General features: G+C 38.8%; 1 protein-coding gene across 1 annotated transcript in view; it reads right to left on the bottom strand.

The window, feature by feature from the left end:
• The window catches only part of FNDC3A (fibronectin type III domain containing 3A), a 62,588-nt gene that overhangs the window by 7,051 nt on the left and 42,228 nt on the right, over positions 1-13,309 (bottom strand). Inside the window, exons 12-19 of the mRNA XM_010294301.1 lie at positions 11,914-12,052; positions 9,845-9,913; positions 8,379-8,497; positions 5,391-5,496; positions 5,130-5,305; positions 3,931-4,044; positions 980-1,129; positions 612-895 (exon numbers count right to left, since the gene is read on the bottom strand). Of these exons, the coding sequence (XP_010292603.1) occupies positions 612-895; positions 980-1,129; positions 3,931-4,044; positions 5,130-5,305; positions 5,391-5,496; positions 8,379-8,497; positions 9,845-9,913; positions 11,914-12,052 (1,157 nt within the window). The remainder of the gene's footprint in view (positions 1-611; positions 896-979; positions 1,130-3,930; positions 4,045-5,129; positions 5,306-5,390; positions 5,497-8,378; positions 8,498-9,844; positions 9,914-11,913; positions 12,053-13,309) is intronic.

Here is a 13,309-nt window from a genome sequence, read left to right on the forward strand (position 1 = left end):
CAGGAAGAATTACTGATTTTTACATTTATATTTTTCAGTAACCCTTAGGCCAAACATAAGGGATGATTTTAGCAACTAAATTCTTCAAAAGAGATTTAAAATTGACTGACAGATTTTCAAACCAATACTCTTCATGCTGACTGCCACCCAAATACTTGCTATTTCTGCAGAAAAAGCATTGCAAGTTGCAATGAGCTGTCATTAGATCACACAATCCAGTCAATAAAGACTGGACATGGTCCTTCCTTCGATGGATTTTATCTTGTCAAACAGGTTAGAGGCCGTCCATCTATGAAGCAACCAGTCCAAAAACCAGTTATGAATCTGAGTCTGTAATCTGAATTCAGTTAAACTAACACATTAACCAGACAGATACAACAATACCACAATAAACAAACTAACATAAATTCTTCTTGAAAGAAAATAAAAACAGCACAGCTCATCTACTTATGATGATCGTCAATACAAAGCTTCCTTCTGCTCTGTGGCTGTGTACTAATGCTTCTCTGTGAGTAATGCAAAGAATAAAAAAAATCTAAGGAAACAAACAAATAAAGAATCTGCTCTTGTGGAAGAAACAGTAGGCTGTCAAGTAGTTGTGCATGGCATACCTGTAGGTAGTATCTGGCTGTAAGCCGTCTATAAAATAGGTCAGAACCTTCCCAATAGTTATTGGCTGTTTATCTCCAAAGTCTATGCTGTAGCCAAGGATTTCAGATCCATGGTCACAAGGTTTTTCCCAGCTTATAGCAAGGCATGTGGAAGGAGAATAGTGTGGACTTTCAACTTCATCTTCACTTAGTCCCCGAAGACAAGACACAATTGCAGGTACAGAGGCTGGAGTCATACATGCCACTACTTCACTGAAAGGGCCTGCACCTGCCACATTCACTGCCTGCAAATGCAAAGTAGACCATGTTTTTACGTCAAAGTCAATTCCTGTTTCCAGATTTCACTGACAATACTGTTATGTCTTTACCTGAACTCTGCAATAGTATACAGTGGCAGGCAAAAGTCCTTTCATTTCACAGCTGAGCCCAGGCCCACAATAGGAGATCTGCATGCATCCTTCCACACCACCCCACTCCAGTCGATACTCCATGATGTCAGCTCCGTTACTCACTGGAACCTTTAAAATGGATATAAATAGTTAGAAGTTAAAATCAGCGACTGAAAAAAAATTAGCCGAACTCCCCACATCTATATTGTTTTTTTTTCACAGGGATGTTACCCTCCCATTTTTTTGCTGAGTTTTCATTTAGTACAATACAAATAAATCAGAAGGCATTACTGGCCTTGGGTCACCTATACTTTAAAAACACTATTTACTGTTGCAGAGACTACTCTATACAAAGTAATTGTGATCTCAGTTGCTTAAATACAGAGACCATTTAGCCTTTGGCTTAGCAGCATGAGCAGTCAATGGCAAGAGATGGTTTTCTTGAGAGGGTGATTTAGGCTACTCGAGTTTTCACTGATTGTGTCTATAGTGCAGGGAGGATAATATGCAAAACCACACTGGTGCTAGTGTCTTCATCATATAGGTTAAAGGACTCCTTTTTGGAGCACATCATGGCTCTTATGCATGTAAACTAGGCTGCGAGCATAGTGGGAAACAGAAAATTGTGCACTGTCTTCTCCCAAGATAAATCTGTGAAGCAACTGGGAGAGACACCTAAGCAACAACACAGATATGGACTGAAATGCCTGCTCAAGTAGCCTGTTTTTCCTCACTACCTGCCCTAGGAATCCAAACTTAACCTCCCAATTTTGGGAGTTAAATGGATTTAATAATTGTTAGAAATAATAATTTGAAGAAGTTAAAATCACATGTACCAGTGCCAGATTAAGATATGAGACTACAGAAAGATATCAACAGTCAATGAAGTAATAAAGAAAAAGCCAACCAAAAAGCCAACCCCCTCCCCACCACTCCCCAAATCAGCCAAAAATTTCTTAGATCATGAAGAAAACAGAAGAAAAATGCTGCTGCTGCTGTTTTTCGGATTAAGTATTCCAAGACAGCAATCATTCCAAGGTGCAGATAATAACTACTCCAAAGCATGTTTTTTTCTTTTCTCTTGAAAGAAAAGTATTTGCTACTTTCCGCATTAGGCTATGTGAAGATGAGTGACTGAATACAAACAGCATTTCAAAAGACAACATTCGATGCTCCTGAGCTGTGACTGATAAGGACTCCCTTTCTCTTCTCTCATTTACGAGATGTGTTTGGTAAGAGAACTAATGCAGCTGTGGATGGCTGTGCAACTGTCAGTGAAGACAGAGTCATTTCTCAGCACTACTGCTTTGGCTGCTGTAGATCTAATGGATTTCACCTTAACCGAAGTAGGGGAATCCAAGCCAACAAGTGCAGGAATGACAACAAATTAGGGGGAAGCTTTTCATATGCTGAAGGGTATGGCTACCAGAGGAATTTCAACAAGCAGGATCTGACACAAACTTCAGGAAGTTCAACCAAGACAAAGGCAAACACGAAGTCCTGGACCTGGAATACAACAGTACAGGATGAAGAGCAACTTTACCAAAACCAGAACCTGTGTGTCCTGGCAAGAAAGTCGAATATGAGTCAGCAATGTGTGTCTGATGAAGGCAAACTACACACTGGCTGTATTAGCAACCCAAGAGCAGCTAGAAGGCTAAAAGGAGTAATGATTCCCCTCTATTCAGCATTTGTGAGACTGCATGTCCAGGACTGTGTCCTGTCTTGGGCTCCCCAATACAAAATAGACACTGACATAGTGGAGTAAGTCCAGTGAAGGGCCACAGAGGGGGAGTGCAACACACAACAAAAAGGTAAGGCTTATTTGACATTATGATGATAAGGCTAAGGGGAGATCTTACTGCTGCCTTAAATTACTTACTGGAAAGGTACAAAGAAGATGGCATCAAATTCTTCTTGGAGGTGGCATAGTGGCAAGAGTCATGACTTGCACTAAAGGATATTTTGACTAGACATAATGGAAAAAAAATTCTACAGTGTGGGAGAGTTTGCCCAGAGGGAGCTTTACCAGGCTGCAGAAACTTCAACCTTGGAGACAAGTAAAACTTGACTGGACAAGGCCCCGAGAAACCTGACCTAAATTTGAAGTTAGCTTTGCTTTGAACAGAAAAATGCATGTTGAACTACATGACATCTAGTCGTCCACTCGTACCTTAATTACTCTGTGATTCTACGAAGCAGACATCTAACATTGGTCAAATTAATCCGACCTGAACATTGTAAGAGATTTCTTCAAGAGCTTTGCCTGGTAGACATTTAAAGAGAGCTCCTCTGACATACCCCAGTAGGAAGCATGAACTCCACCTTCCAAGTAAAATAGTTTAATCTTTTTTTTCTGTACAGTTCTGTAACTCAGATACTTCACTTCATCTCAAGCCACTGAAAAGCTGTGTTTAAGCAGTATTCCCAGATAGGATCTTCCTTTTTACAGGCTTAATTTTTACCTATCGCTTTTTTTAAAATCAGCTATTTAAATACTACGGGTTTATAGGAACTCTGTGAGGCTTTTGTTACATTATTACTGATGTAATTATATAAAATTAAGTCAGCTTATAAAAACAGCAAATGCACAATAATCTATCGTATTTTGTGGATATATTTGCTCTGAGGAAAGATAACTACATTAAAGAAAAAATTGTAAGAGCCTGCATCACTCAGAAATGCAGTGCAGCAGTTGTAGCAAAACTCTTAAACAGAACAAAGCAAGATCTCAAGTACCTGCAGTATGCCAACTTACAGCTGTCATGTAACGGTATGATGAATGACTTTATCCAATACTTGGTAGGTAAAACTTTAGCAGGTAAGTATGTTTAAAAATATGATTAAAATACAGTCTTCAAGCTCTTAAAGTTGAACTCAAAAATGTAGAAGACAAGCATGTTAATACAGGTGTAACACAGCATTCTTACCTCCCATGACACCTGAGCACATGCAGCAGATCTGCATGCCACTTGAGGGGGCTTGCACTGATCTGGTGGTCCAGGTGCTGTAGTTATTTCACATTTTTCCGAGTAAGGTCCAAACTATTAAAAAAGGAGTTGATACAACTAAATTGTAAAAGTAAAATGGCTACCTTTTAAATAACAGTTCACCATAGTAGGAACATATAACAGCAGCCTGAAACTTTGTATTACTTGCTTATAAAATAAATCTTTGTGGACTGTGGATTCAGGATTTATTTCAGTATCTAACTATTCTCCAGAATAGCTGCAAGACTCTTCTTCTCTATAGCAAATGCAATCACAATAAATTTGACACTTCAAACTCTGAGGCAAAACACAAAAGTGCTATCCAAATTCTTATTTTGAAGTTACATGATGGCTGCACTGTAACATTACACAATGTGTAACTGCCTATTTATATGTATCCAAAAGAAGGAAAGGATTCAAAAACTGCTTGAGCTCTAAACCACTCTTTGTGGAGGGCAGATAAAAAGTTTGGTCAGTGCTTTAAAGCCTGAAGCTGCTGACCTCTCCACAGTGTCAACTGGTCCTGATAGTTTTTAGGAACAGAACATTATTGAACAAATGCAAGCAGCCCTGCCTCTCTGTCTTTAAATCAGGACTTTGAATACATAATTAAATAAAGTTTGTTCTACAGCAAACAATGGATTTAAACACATTTAATACACCAAATAGAGAAAATCTCCTTGTATCTGACAGAACATGCACTGAGAAATTAAACTAAATATAAAATAAGTCAGGAATGCTATTTATTATGTTCTAGAACATCAACAGCTGTAAAAAAAGTCAGTCAATTTACAAAGCTGTATACTGAAAATAATTTACTACCTTACTTCACATGAGAATACTAAAGTTGCAACAATGCTTTGATAAAGTACTTAGCATTTCCTAACCATTTCCCAATGCTATTATTCAAGACATAAGACATAATTAGCTATTTTCTCTTCCCTTCATCTAAAACCCCCTTTATTATAAACTGGTGTTTGACTGCCTGTTCCCACGCAGCAATAAGCTATGTGAATCAAATGACTCTCCATTAGGAAATCATAATTTAAAATTACTGTTAAATGCTTCTTTTAAAAGACAAGATCCTTAATAGTGATTGCAGTCTCTGGAAGTAATTTCATTTCAGACTGCCTCCTTACCCCAGCCTTGTTAGCTGCTCGCAGTCTGAAGTTGTACATCCTCCCTGGAAGAAGGCTGCCTACGGTGCATTCAACATCAGAGCCTTGGTAAACCTCTCTGTGTTCATCGGTTTCTGTCTGAAACATTTCCAGACCATAACAGGTAATGGGTGAACCACCGTCTACCTGAGGTGGTCCTAAAAATAAGAAAGAACGAAAAGTTTATTTAACACATAATACATTTGCATCCCTTACACTCACTAATAGTTGTAAAAGAATTACCCCAGCGCAGCTGAATTTCTCTTGCTCTTGGTCTACCCTGTAGCCTTGGAGGCTGGCATGGACCAGGAACCACAGCTGGTGTCTGCACCAGTAAAGAATCAGATGCCTACAAGGGAAAGATAGATTAGTGAAGTCATCTAGGCCAAAACAAGGACTATCAATTATGCCACAAGAAAAGGCAAATACTTGAGTCAGAAACAGGATTTTCCATTTTTTTAACTACATCTTCAAATACATGAAGATGCCTAAGTGATCTGGTATGTATTTCTAATAATACCTATATAAAACATGCTGCAGTAATCACATAATATGCAAAATTACCTTTTGCTTTTGTGGTTTGGTACCCATGCAAAGGTTAGAATTAAAAACAGTAGTTAATTATCACTACAAACCTAGTATAGATGCTTGAAATATGACTTGTTCAATGTAAACTCATTGTCTTTTCCATCAAATTGCAGTTTAATGATTTCTAAACACTTACTCTAAGGGTTGTATAATTCATGTGCAAGAACCTCTTAGAAAGCAAAAGGGGGCAAAAAGGTCAATCAGGAGAGATTTAAAAAAATTGAGATATTCAACTTTTTTTGTTGCTTAGTATACTTAATGCACAACAAACTTCCACGTCTGATTTGAAGGGCATGCAAAAATACATAGCATAACAACATGCAGCAGATGGCATTGACTATTCTGGATGCAGACAGAAATGATTTGGAGACAATGCAGGGTTGTTAGCTTCAGTGTGATACAGGACAAATAAAAAGCTGATAACCCTTTTAGCTTACAAGAGAGATGCATCTTAGAGTCTCATCTCACAACTGCTTTCTACATATGTTCCAGAAAGAGTGGATTGGAAGCTCTGCTGATTTTCAGTTCCTTTGAAATGTATTGTTGCACTGAACAACAGATGCTACGTAGAAAGCAGAACGTTTCTTAGGAAGCATATGTCCATGACAAGCTACAGAAAAGTTTCATTACAACACTGAGTGCACCCTCAGCAAGTTTCCAGACAACACCAAGCTGAGAGTTGTGGTTGACATGCTTGGGGGATACCATGCCATCCAGAGGGACCTGGGCAAGCTTGACAAATGGGCCCATGTGAACCTCATGAGGGTCAACAAGGCCAAGTGCAAGGTCCTGCACCTGGGTTAGGGCAAGCCCCAGTATCAATACAGGCTGGATGATGATGGGGTTGAGAGCAGCCCTGCTGAGGAGGACTTGGGCGTGCTGGTGGAGGGGAGGAAAAGCTGGACATGAGCCAGCAATGTGCACTCGCAGCCCAGAAGGCCAACCGTATCCTTGGCTGCATCCAAAGAAGTGTGGCCAGCAGGTCGAGGAAGGGGATTCTGCCCCTCTGCTCTGGTGAGACCCCACCTGGAGTCCTGCGCAGCTCTGGAGCCCTCAGCACAGGAAAGACATGGGCCTGCTGGAGCGAGTCCAGAGGAGGGCCACAAAAACGATCCGAGGGATAGAACACCTCTCCTATGAGGACAGGCTGAGACAGCTGGGGTTGTTCTCCAGCCTCGAGAAGAGAAGGCTCTGGGGAAACCGTATTGCAGCCTTCCAGTAGTTAAAGGGGGCCTATAAGAAAGATGGGGACAGAATTTTCAGCAGGGCCTGTTGCGATAGGACAAGGGGTAATGGTTTTAAACTAAAAGAGGGTAGATTTACACTAGATAGAAGGAAGAAATTTTTGACAAGGAAGGTGGTGAACCAGTGACACAGGTTGCCCAGAGAGGTGGTAGATGCCTCGTCCCTGGCAACGTTCCAGGTCAGGTTGGACGGGGCTCTGAGCAACTTGGTCTAGTTGAAGATGTCCCTGCTCACTGCAGGGGGGTTGGACTAGATGACCTTTAAAGGTCCCTTCCAACCCAAACTAGTCTATGATTCTGTGATCTTTCTTTACTATTTTTCTGTTCATTTCTGACACCTTCAGAAAATATCTGGACTTTTTCTGAAAGTTATTTTCTGTTTGGTACTCAAATGATGTTTATTCTAAACTAATGGGGTTGGACTGTGGGGAAGGAGGTTTGCAAAGCAAAATTCTCCAAACACATACATGCACTTGTGGTTAGGTGACTGGGAAGTATACTGCCTTCCCCTGTACAACAGCAAGCTGACATATGGCGGGAGGGAAAGCACTAAGCCAGCACTGAAGGAGTCCAGGTTTATTATTAAGACAAGGTGGCTGTGCACAAGGCAATCTTTGCAGGGGACTTCTATGTGGAGGAAGAAAACATGAGTTTCATATACTAAAGGGTATATATGGGGAAGAAATGGCAAACACCAAGAATGCGAGGCTTTAAGATTTTCAGATCAGCTTGACAGTGAAGCCCCATTGGAAGTCTGTAGAGAGCCAGGGCTGGCTTTGTTATACTTGCTGCTGGGAAGAAGGGAGGAGAATACAGGATGAAATTTTGGCACTGGAGGGTGAACTACACCACAGAAGTGACAGTGCAAATGTGTGTGTGTGTAATATGTATATATGTGGGAGCACAGTACAGCACACCAGATTGTTTGGGAATACTGAAAAGTAGGGCAATGTAAGCATGTTGACTGTGGCTGAGACAGCATGGGAAGTGACTATGGAGCACAACCCTGTAAAGGCTGAGGAAGCACCCTCTTCTCCCCTGCCTGCTGGGCTGACTTGGCTGCCCAGACAAGGTACTCCACTGATCACATGGAAAACGTTACATTGCGCTGCTGTCATGGGTTAGGCCTTAAGAAATGACATTCTAGGAAAAGACATAGTGTCTGTTTCTGTAAATAAGAAGAGTAATTTTAAACAAAATATAGTGTCAAAAAAGAATATTCACATTTATTTTTTTAAGAAATGGGAAGAAACTTGAAACACTGCGCATCAATACTGGAATCTTTTTGAGGTATTAATTATGTTAGGCACTTCTATACAATATTTGCTTACTAACTACTGGAACAGATTTTCTTAAAGAGAGAGGAATTTTATTTAATAAAAATATTAGCTCATATTACCATGCTTTGTCCTCCTTCCCCAACGCAATATACACGTAAGCGATAGGAGCAGCCAGGATTAAGTCGGTCACACACATGTTCCCTTGCAGCTCCGCTGTATATTGCATCCCATTTGTTTCCTGAAAGGTTAAGAGTAAGTGTGCAATGAACCAAGGTGTAATTTGCCACACTTCAGTACCAGCCACAGCAGGTACCCCAGCTTTACTAAATAAGTGTGTGCCTGATGTTTATAAAAAAAATTCAAGGCTTGCTTGGAGTTTCCTGGAAAAAGATCCAGTAATTTCATAACGATATTTTCCTAGGTAAATTTGTGTAGATCTGCAGAAGTGAAACATCTTCCTTACTTGGTATTCACCTTAATTAGGAGAGAATTTACTTGTAATGAAGTAATTATTACTAGGCCAGCAAGAACATTGAAACATCATAACCAAATAAATAGGAAAGCTACAAAAGCAAAATTTTCCATGGAAAAGAAACTTTTAATTAGAACATTCATTTTGCAGACTATAACTACAGTTTACAATTGCTAAAGTTTGTTCCTGTATTCCTGCACCATCTGAAATACTGATTTAATTCTTTGCTATTCAGCCGGATTCTTAAATCAGAAACTCTTTAGCATTCTCTCTCTCTTTTTAAGAGATGAAGCAGGCAACGTGTGGACTTTTAATTAAATCTCCAACAACTCAACACATCACAGAATTTAGAGATCTGGGAATGAAATGTAATGCAGAGCTCACTAAATCTGCATGAAAGGCTTGGGTGAATCATTCCAAAAGCGACTTAATGTGGACAAGTGATGGAGTGAGGAAAGTGATAGACTTTGTATCAAAAGAACCACAGTTGAGACCCGTGACAGGGCTACCATTACAATCTGGGGACAGTGCACTGTCTTAATCTGACACAGCACTGGAGAAGTATAAACTTTGATTCTTGATGTGACTGTGTTTCTGAATTTAGTAAGGTTACCTAAGACGTCTACATTTTTAAATAATTTATCTGGATAGCTTGATGTCCAATTTAGAAATATGGTTAATTTCCCTTCTGTATGAAAGGACAGAACTGCAAACAGCAGAAACAGTTATCCCAACTGCATCCTGTTCTCCTTTAATAGTGATAAATGGGAGCACTAGTTTTTCTTTCATCTGTCACACATCCCACACAGGGACATGGCCCTGTCTTCTTGCCCTAAAATGTCTGAAACGTGTCATTTTATTTCCAAAACAGAATACACCTAATTAATAATTTAAACATGGATCATCTCTTTCAACACAAGAGTTTTGTGGCATCTGCTTTCTAAGCCAGAGAAAAAGAACCTCTTGTATACAAGCATCAACATGCTAATTTTTTTAATGGCAGTCCCTTGCAATAATTTTCCGTATCATAATACACCTTTTATACTTCCCACAGGTGCACACACACAGAAAAAGGAACACAACTGAATACCAGCATATGCTCCTAATACTTACCATTTAAGCCTTCAGCCATTTCCACAACATAGGTATTTATTGCTGCTCCTCCATTGTCTTTTGGTGGATCTATAAAAAACAGCAATATTCTGACTAAGTGAGGTAAATTAAACTGTTTTGTAGCTTTTGGGGAGAATTTACAGAAGGCAAAAACAAGGGCCGACTGGAGATCAATGCTTATTTAGACAGATAGCATCCCAACGAGCCACAGCATCCTAGTTCAGGACAGCCACAAGTCACTCAGATTCTCCACTATGTGAAGCTGCCAGCTCACAATCCTACTGTATAGTCTACAAATGAAGAGTGACAAGTGAATCGTGCACCTGGGAGATGCCACAGAAAACAGTTCAGTTAGTCTGAAGTGCTGTGGAAGGCTGCCTGATTATGACTTCAGGGATACAGATCCTAATAGTCCTGTAATTTGGACTGCAGATAGGAAACAATTATCATACTGATTTGCAAATAAGAATATTTCAAAATTATTTAAGGACAGCATTTCAAAAACCTAAATAGTTTAGGAGAGAATAGAAGTCAGGAGTCCTACACTGAACACTTGATCTCTTAAATTTTTCATAAAACACTAGAAATTGAGTGCACTATCATTCCTGGTATAATATTCATGTACAAGATACGAAACCTACAGACTTATCTTTGACATATAATCCTACTACTCTCTCAGAGCTGACTGGTGTTGGCTCTTAGGCAAGGGTTACCTAGCATATCACACCTGCTAAATAAAACAAGACTTATTATATAGCACATAGCACTTTTTTCGTTGGAAGGTAACAACTAACTCCAAATGAAAAATAAAATTATCACTTTAATTATAACTCATTAAAAAAAAAGTGCAGTATGGTTCAAAATAATTACTATTATAGGTTTTATATATATAAATAGATATTTCAGATAGCTTTTGATTTACAAATTAGGTATTTTCAGTAACTTCATACATTATACATCATCCATAAAAATCAAGTACGCCCTGGTGTAGCAAAGTACTCTGGAAAGATGCAAGACTGGACTTGCTGAGTACTATTTACAGTCTACAAGTAGCTGTCTTATGGTTAATGTAAAAAAATTAAACACACTACTAAATAGAAATAGGTGAGAAATTTAATTACCTGTGACAATAAATTAAACCTTTAACTGTTCTGCTAAAGTACTGCATCACACAGTCCTGATTCACCTTCTCCTATTTCATAGCATAAGGATAAAAAAATCTGAGCCTAAGGTAAAGTTTCTCAATACCCTTAGTAAATAAAAACATTTATCTATCAAAACCAAACACTTCAAAGCGATAGGTTGAACTTGGATTTTCTCTTCTGATAAAAAAGCAGAATTTCATGGCATCTATTTTTTCTGTCAGAGGAACAGAACTTCACAGTACACAGATTAACACTACTGTTTTTTAAATTATTGTAGTCCCCTACAATAACACTTCCTATTACAATTTACATGTTATCCTTCCCACAGAATTAAACTATCACACTGCCATCCTAAGTATTTTGAATTAGTGTTTTTCTCTTGACTTCAATGAAAATGGATCATAATGGCTCAGTTGACTGGAGTAAAATCTGGCCTTCCATATACAAGTATGTATCTCAAATAAATTGTTATATATATATTTTAATATCTTCACCAATGACATAGTGGGATCGAGTGCACCCTCAACAAGTTTGCAGATGACACCAAGCTGAGTGGTGCAGTTGACACGCCCGAGGGACGGGATGCCATCCAGAGGGACCTGGGCTCTGGGGAGACCTTATTGCAGCCTTCCAGTAATTAAAGGGCGCTTATGAGAAAAATGGGGGCAGACTTTTTAGCAGGGCCTGTAGTGACAGGACAAGGGGTAACGGTTTTAAACTAAAAGAGGGTAGATTTAGACTAGATAGAAGGTAAGAATTTTTGACAAGGAGGGTGGTGAAACACTGGCGCAGGTTGCCCAGAGAGGTGGTAAATGCCCCGTCCCTGGAAACATTTAAAGGTCTCTTCCAACCGAAACTATTCTATGATTATTTATATGTAAATACAGAGGACATAGTCTAAACAGAGCTGGACCATGATCTTACCCCAGGTAATTTTAAAACTCTGTGCATGAATTTTTCCTTTCACTGCAGGTTTTGAAGGTACTCCAGGCTTGTCTGGACAAGTAATATATTCTACTGTCTCACTTGGACTGCTTTTCCCTTCTGAGTTATAGGCAATGACCTGTAAGTATATATAAAATATTACAAAGAGAACAAATGCACTGTCTAGTGGTATGTTATCCACCGTTAATAGCAATGTCAAATTAATTTATATGTATGCTTAGATAGGTAGCTACATAATAAATTATCACAAGAACTAAAGCTCTTACATACCTTCATTTTACTTTTTCATTAGTCCCATAGTTTGACATAGTTAGACTATACTGAAATTAAAAATTCCTGCCAATTGCCATGGGAGGGAAAAATAATTAAAGAAATGCCCTAGTAATTGTGAAGCTGAAAAAAAGTTAAAAAAAAAATATTCACACATCAAATAACCTTCCACATCCCCCGCATTTCAAACACTGGTGTATAAACTTAGGCTTCTACTTAGGACACTTAAGAGCTTCCTGACTGTAAAAAGTAATCAGGATGTGCAAATCTCAGTGACATTAATGGAATCTGTGTGTGCCCAATATAGCACAAGCCACTTTATTTCAGTCAAGTATCTGAAAACTTGTTTTTTGAAAACCATCTAAGATATTCAGAAATTAGATAGGTCTAAAAACTGCTCTTCCTAATTGGAGTTGTGCGATTTATTGGTAACGAAATATATGCATGAGAAAAAACCTTTATAAAAGTATGGAAGCAAAAGATCATCAAAAAGACATACAGCAGAGAGGCCATTTTTAAACTTTCACTAAAGGAACTTTGAAGTATTACAATTTTAATTGCAATTCTTTTCCCATTGAGGTAAAAATATTTTCATGTAATTAAGTAAAGAGCAAAAAGTGATGCTTTACTAACTGCTAAAAAACCCTGAATAGTTAGGATTAATTAAGTAGTGCTCTCATGTTACTACAGTACCTTCTTTTAAGGAAATATATTCAGAGATAAAAAAGCATTTATATGGGTAAGTTGTATTAACAACAGCAAAGGTGATATGTAAACACTTCAGTCCCAAGGGAAATTATGGCAAAGGTTGTCATGGAAGTTATTTACAGGCACATGAAGCACCAGAAGGTGATTAGATTTATCAAGGGTAAGTCATGTTTGACCAACTTGAGTGCCTTCTATGATGAAACAACTTGCTCAACAGATGAGGGGAGAGCTGTGGACATCATCTACACTGATTTTAGTTTGACATGGTCTCCCACAATATCCATGTAGACAAGCTGGTAAGATACAGACAGGACAGACGGACCACAAAATGGATGTGGAAAACCTGATAGAATGCCAGGCTCAAAGGGTAGTGATTAATGGTTCAAAGGCAAATTTC

Source organism: Phaethon lepturus, unplaced genomic scaffold (genome assembly GCF_000687285.1).
Source record: "Phaethon lepturus isolate BGI_N335 unplaced genomic scaffold, ASM68728v1 scaffold3449, whole genome shotgun sequence".
NCBI lineage: Eukaryota > Metazoa > Chordata > Aves > Phaethontiformes > Phaethontidae > Phaethon > Phaethon lepturus.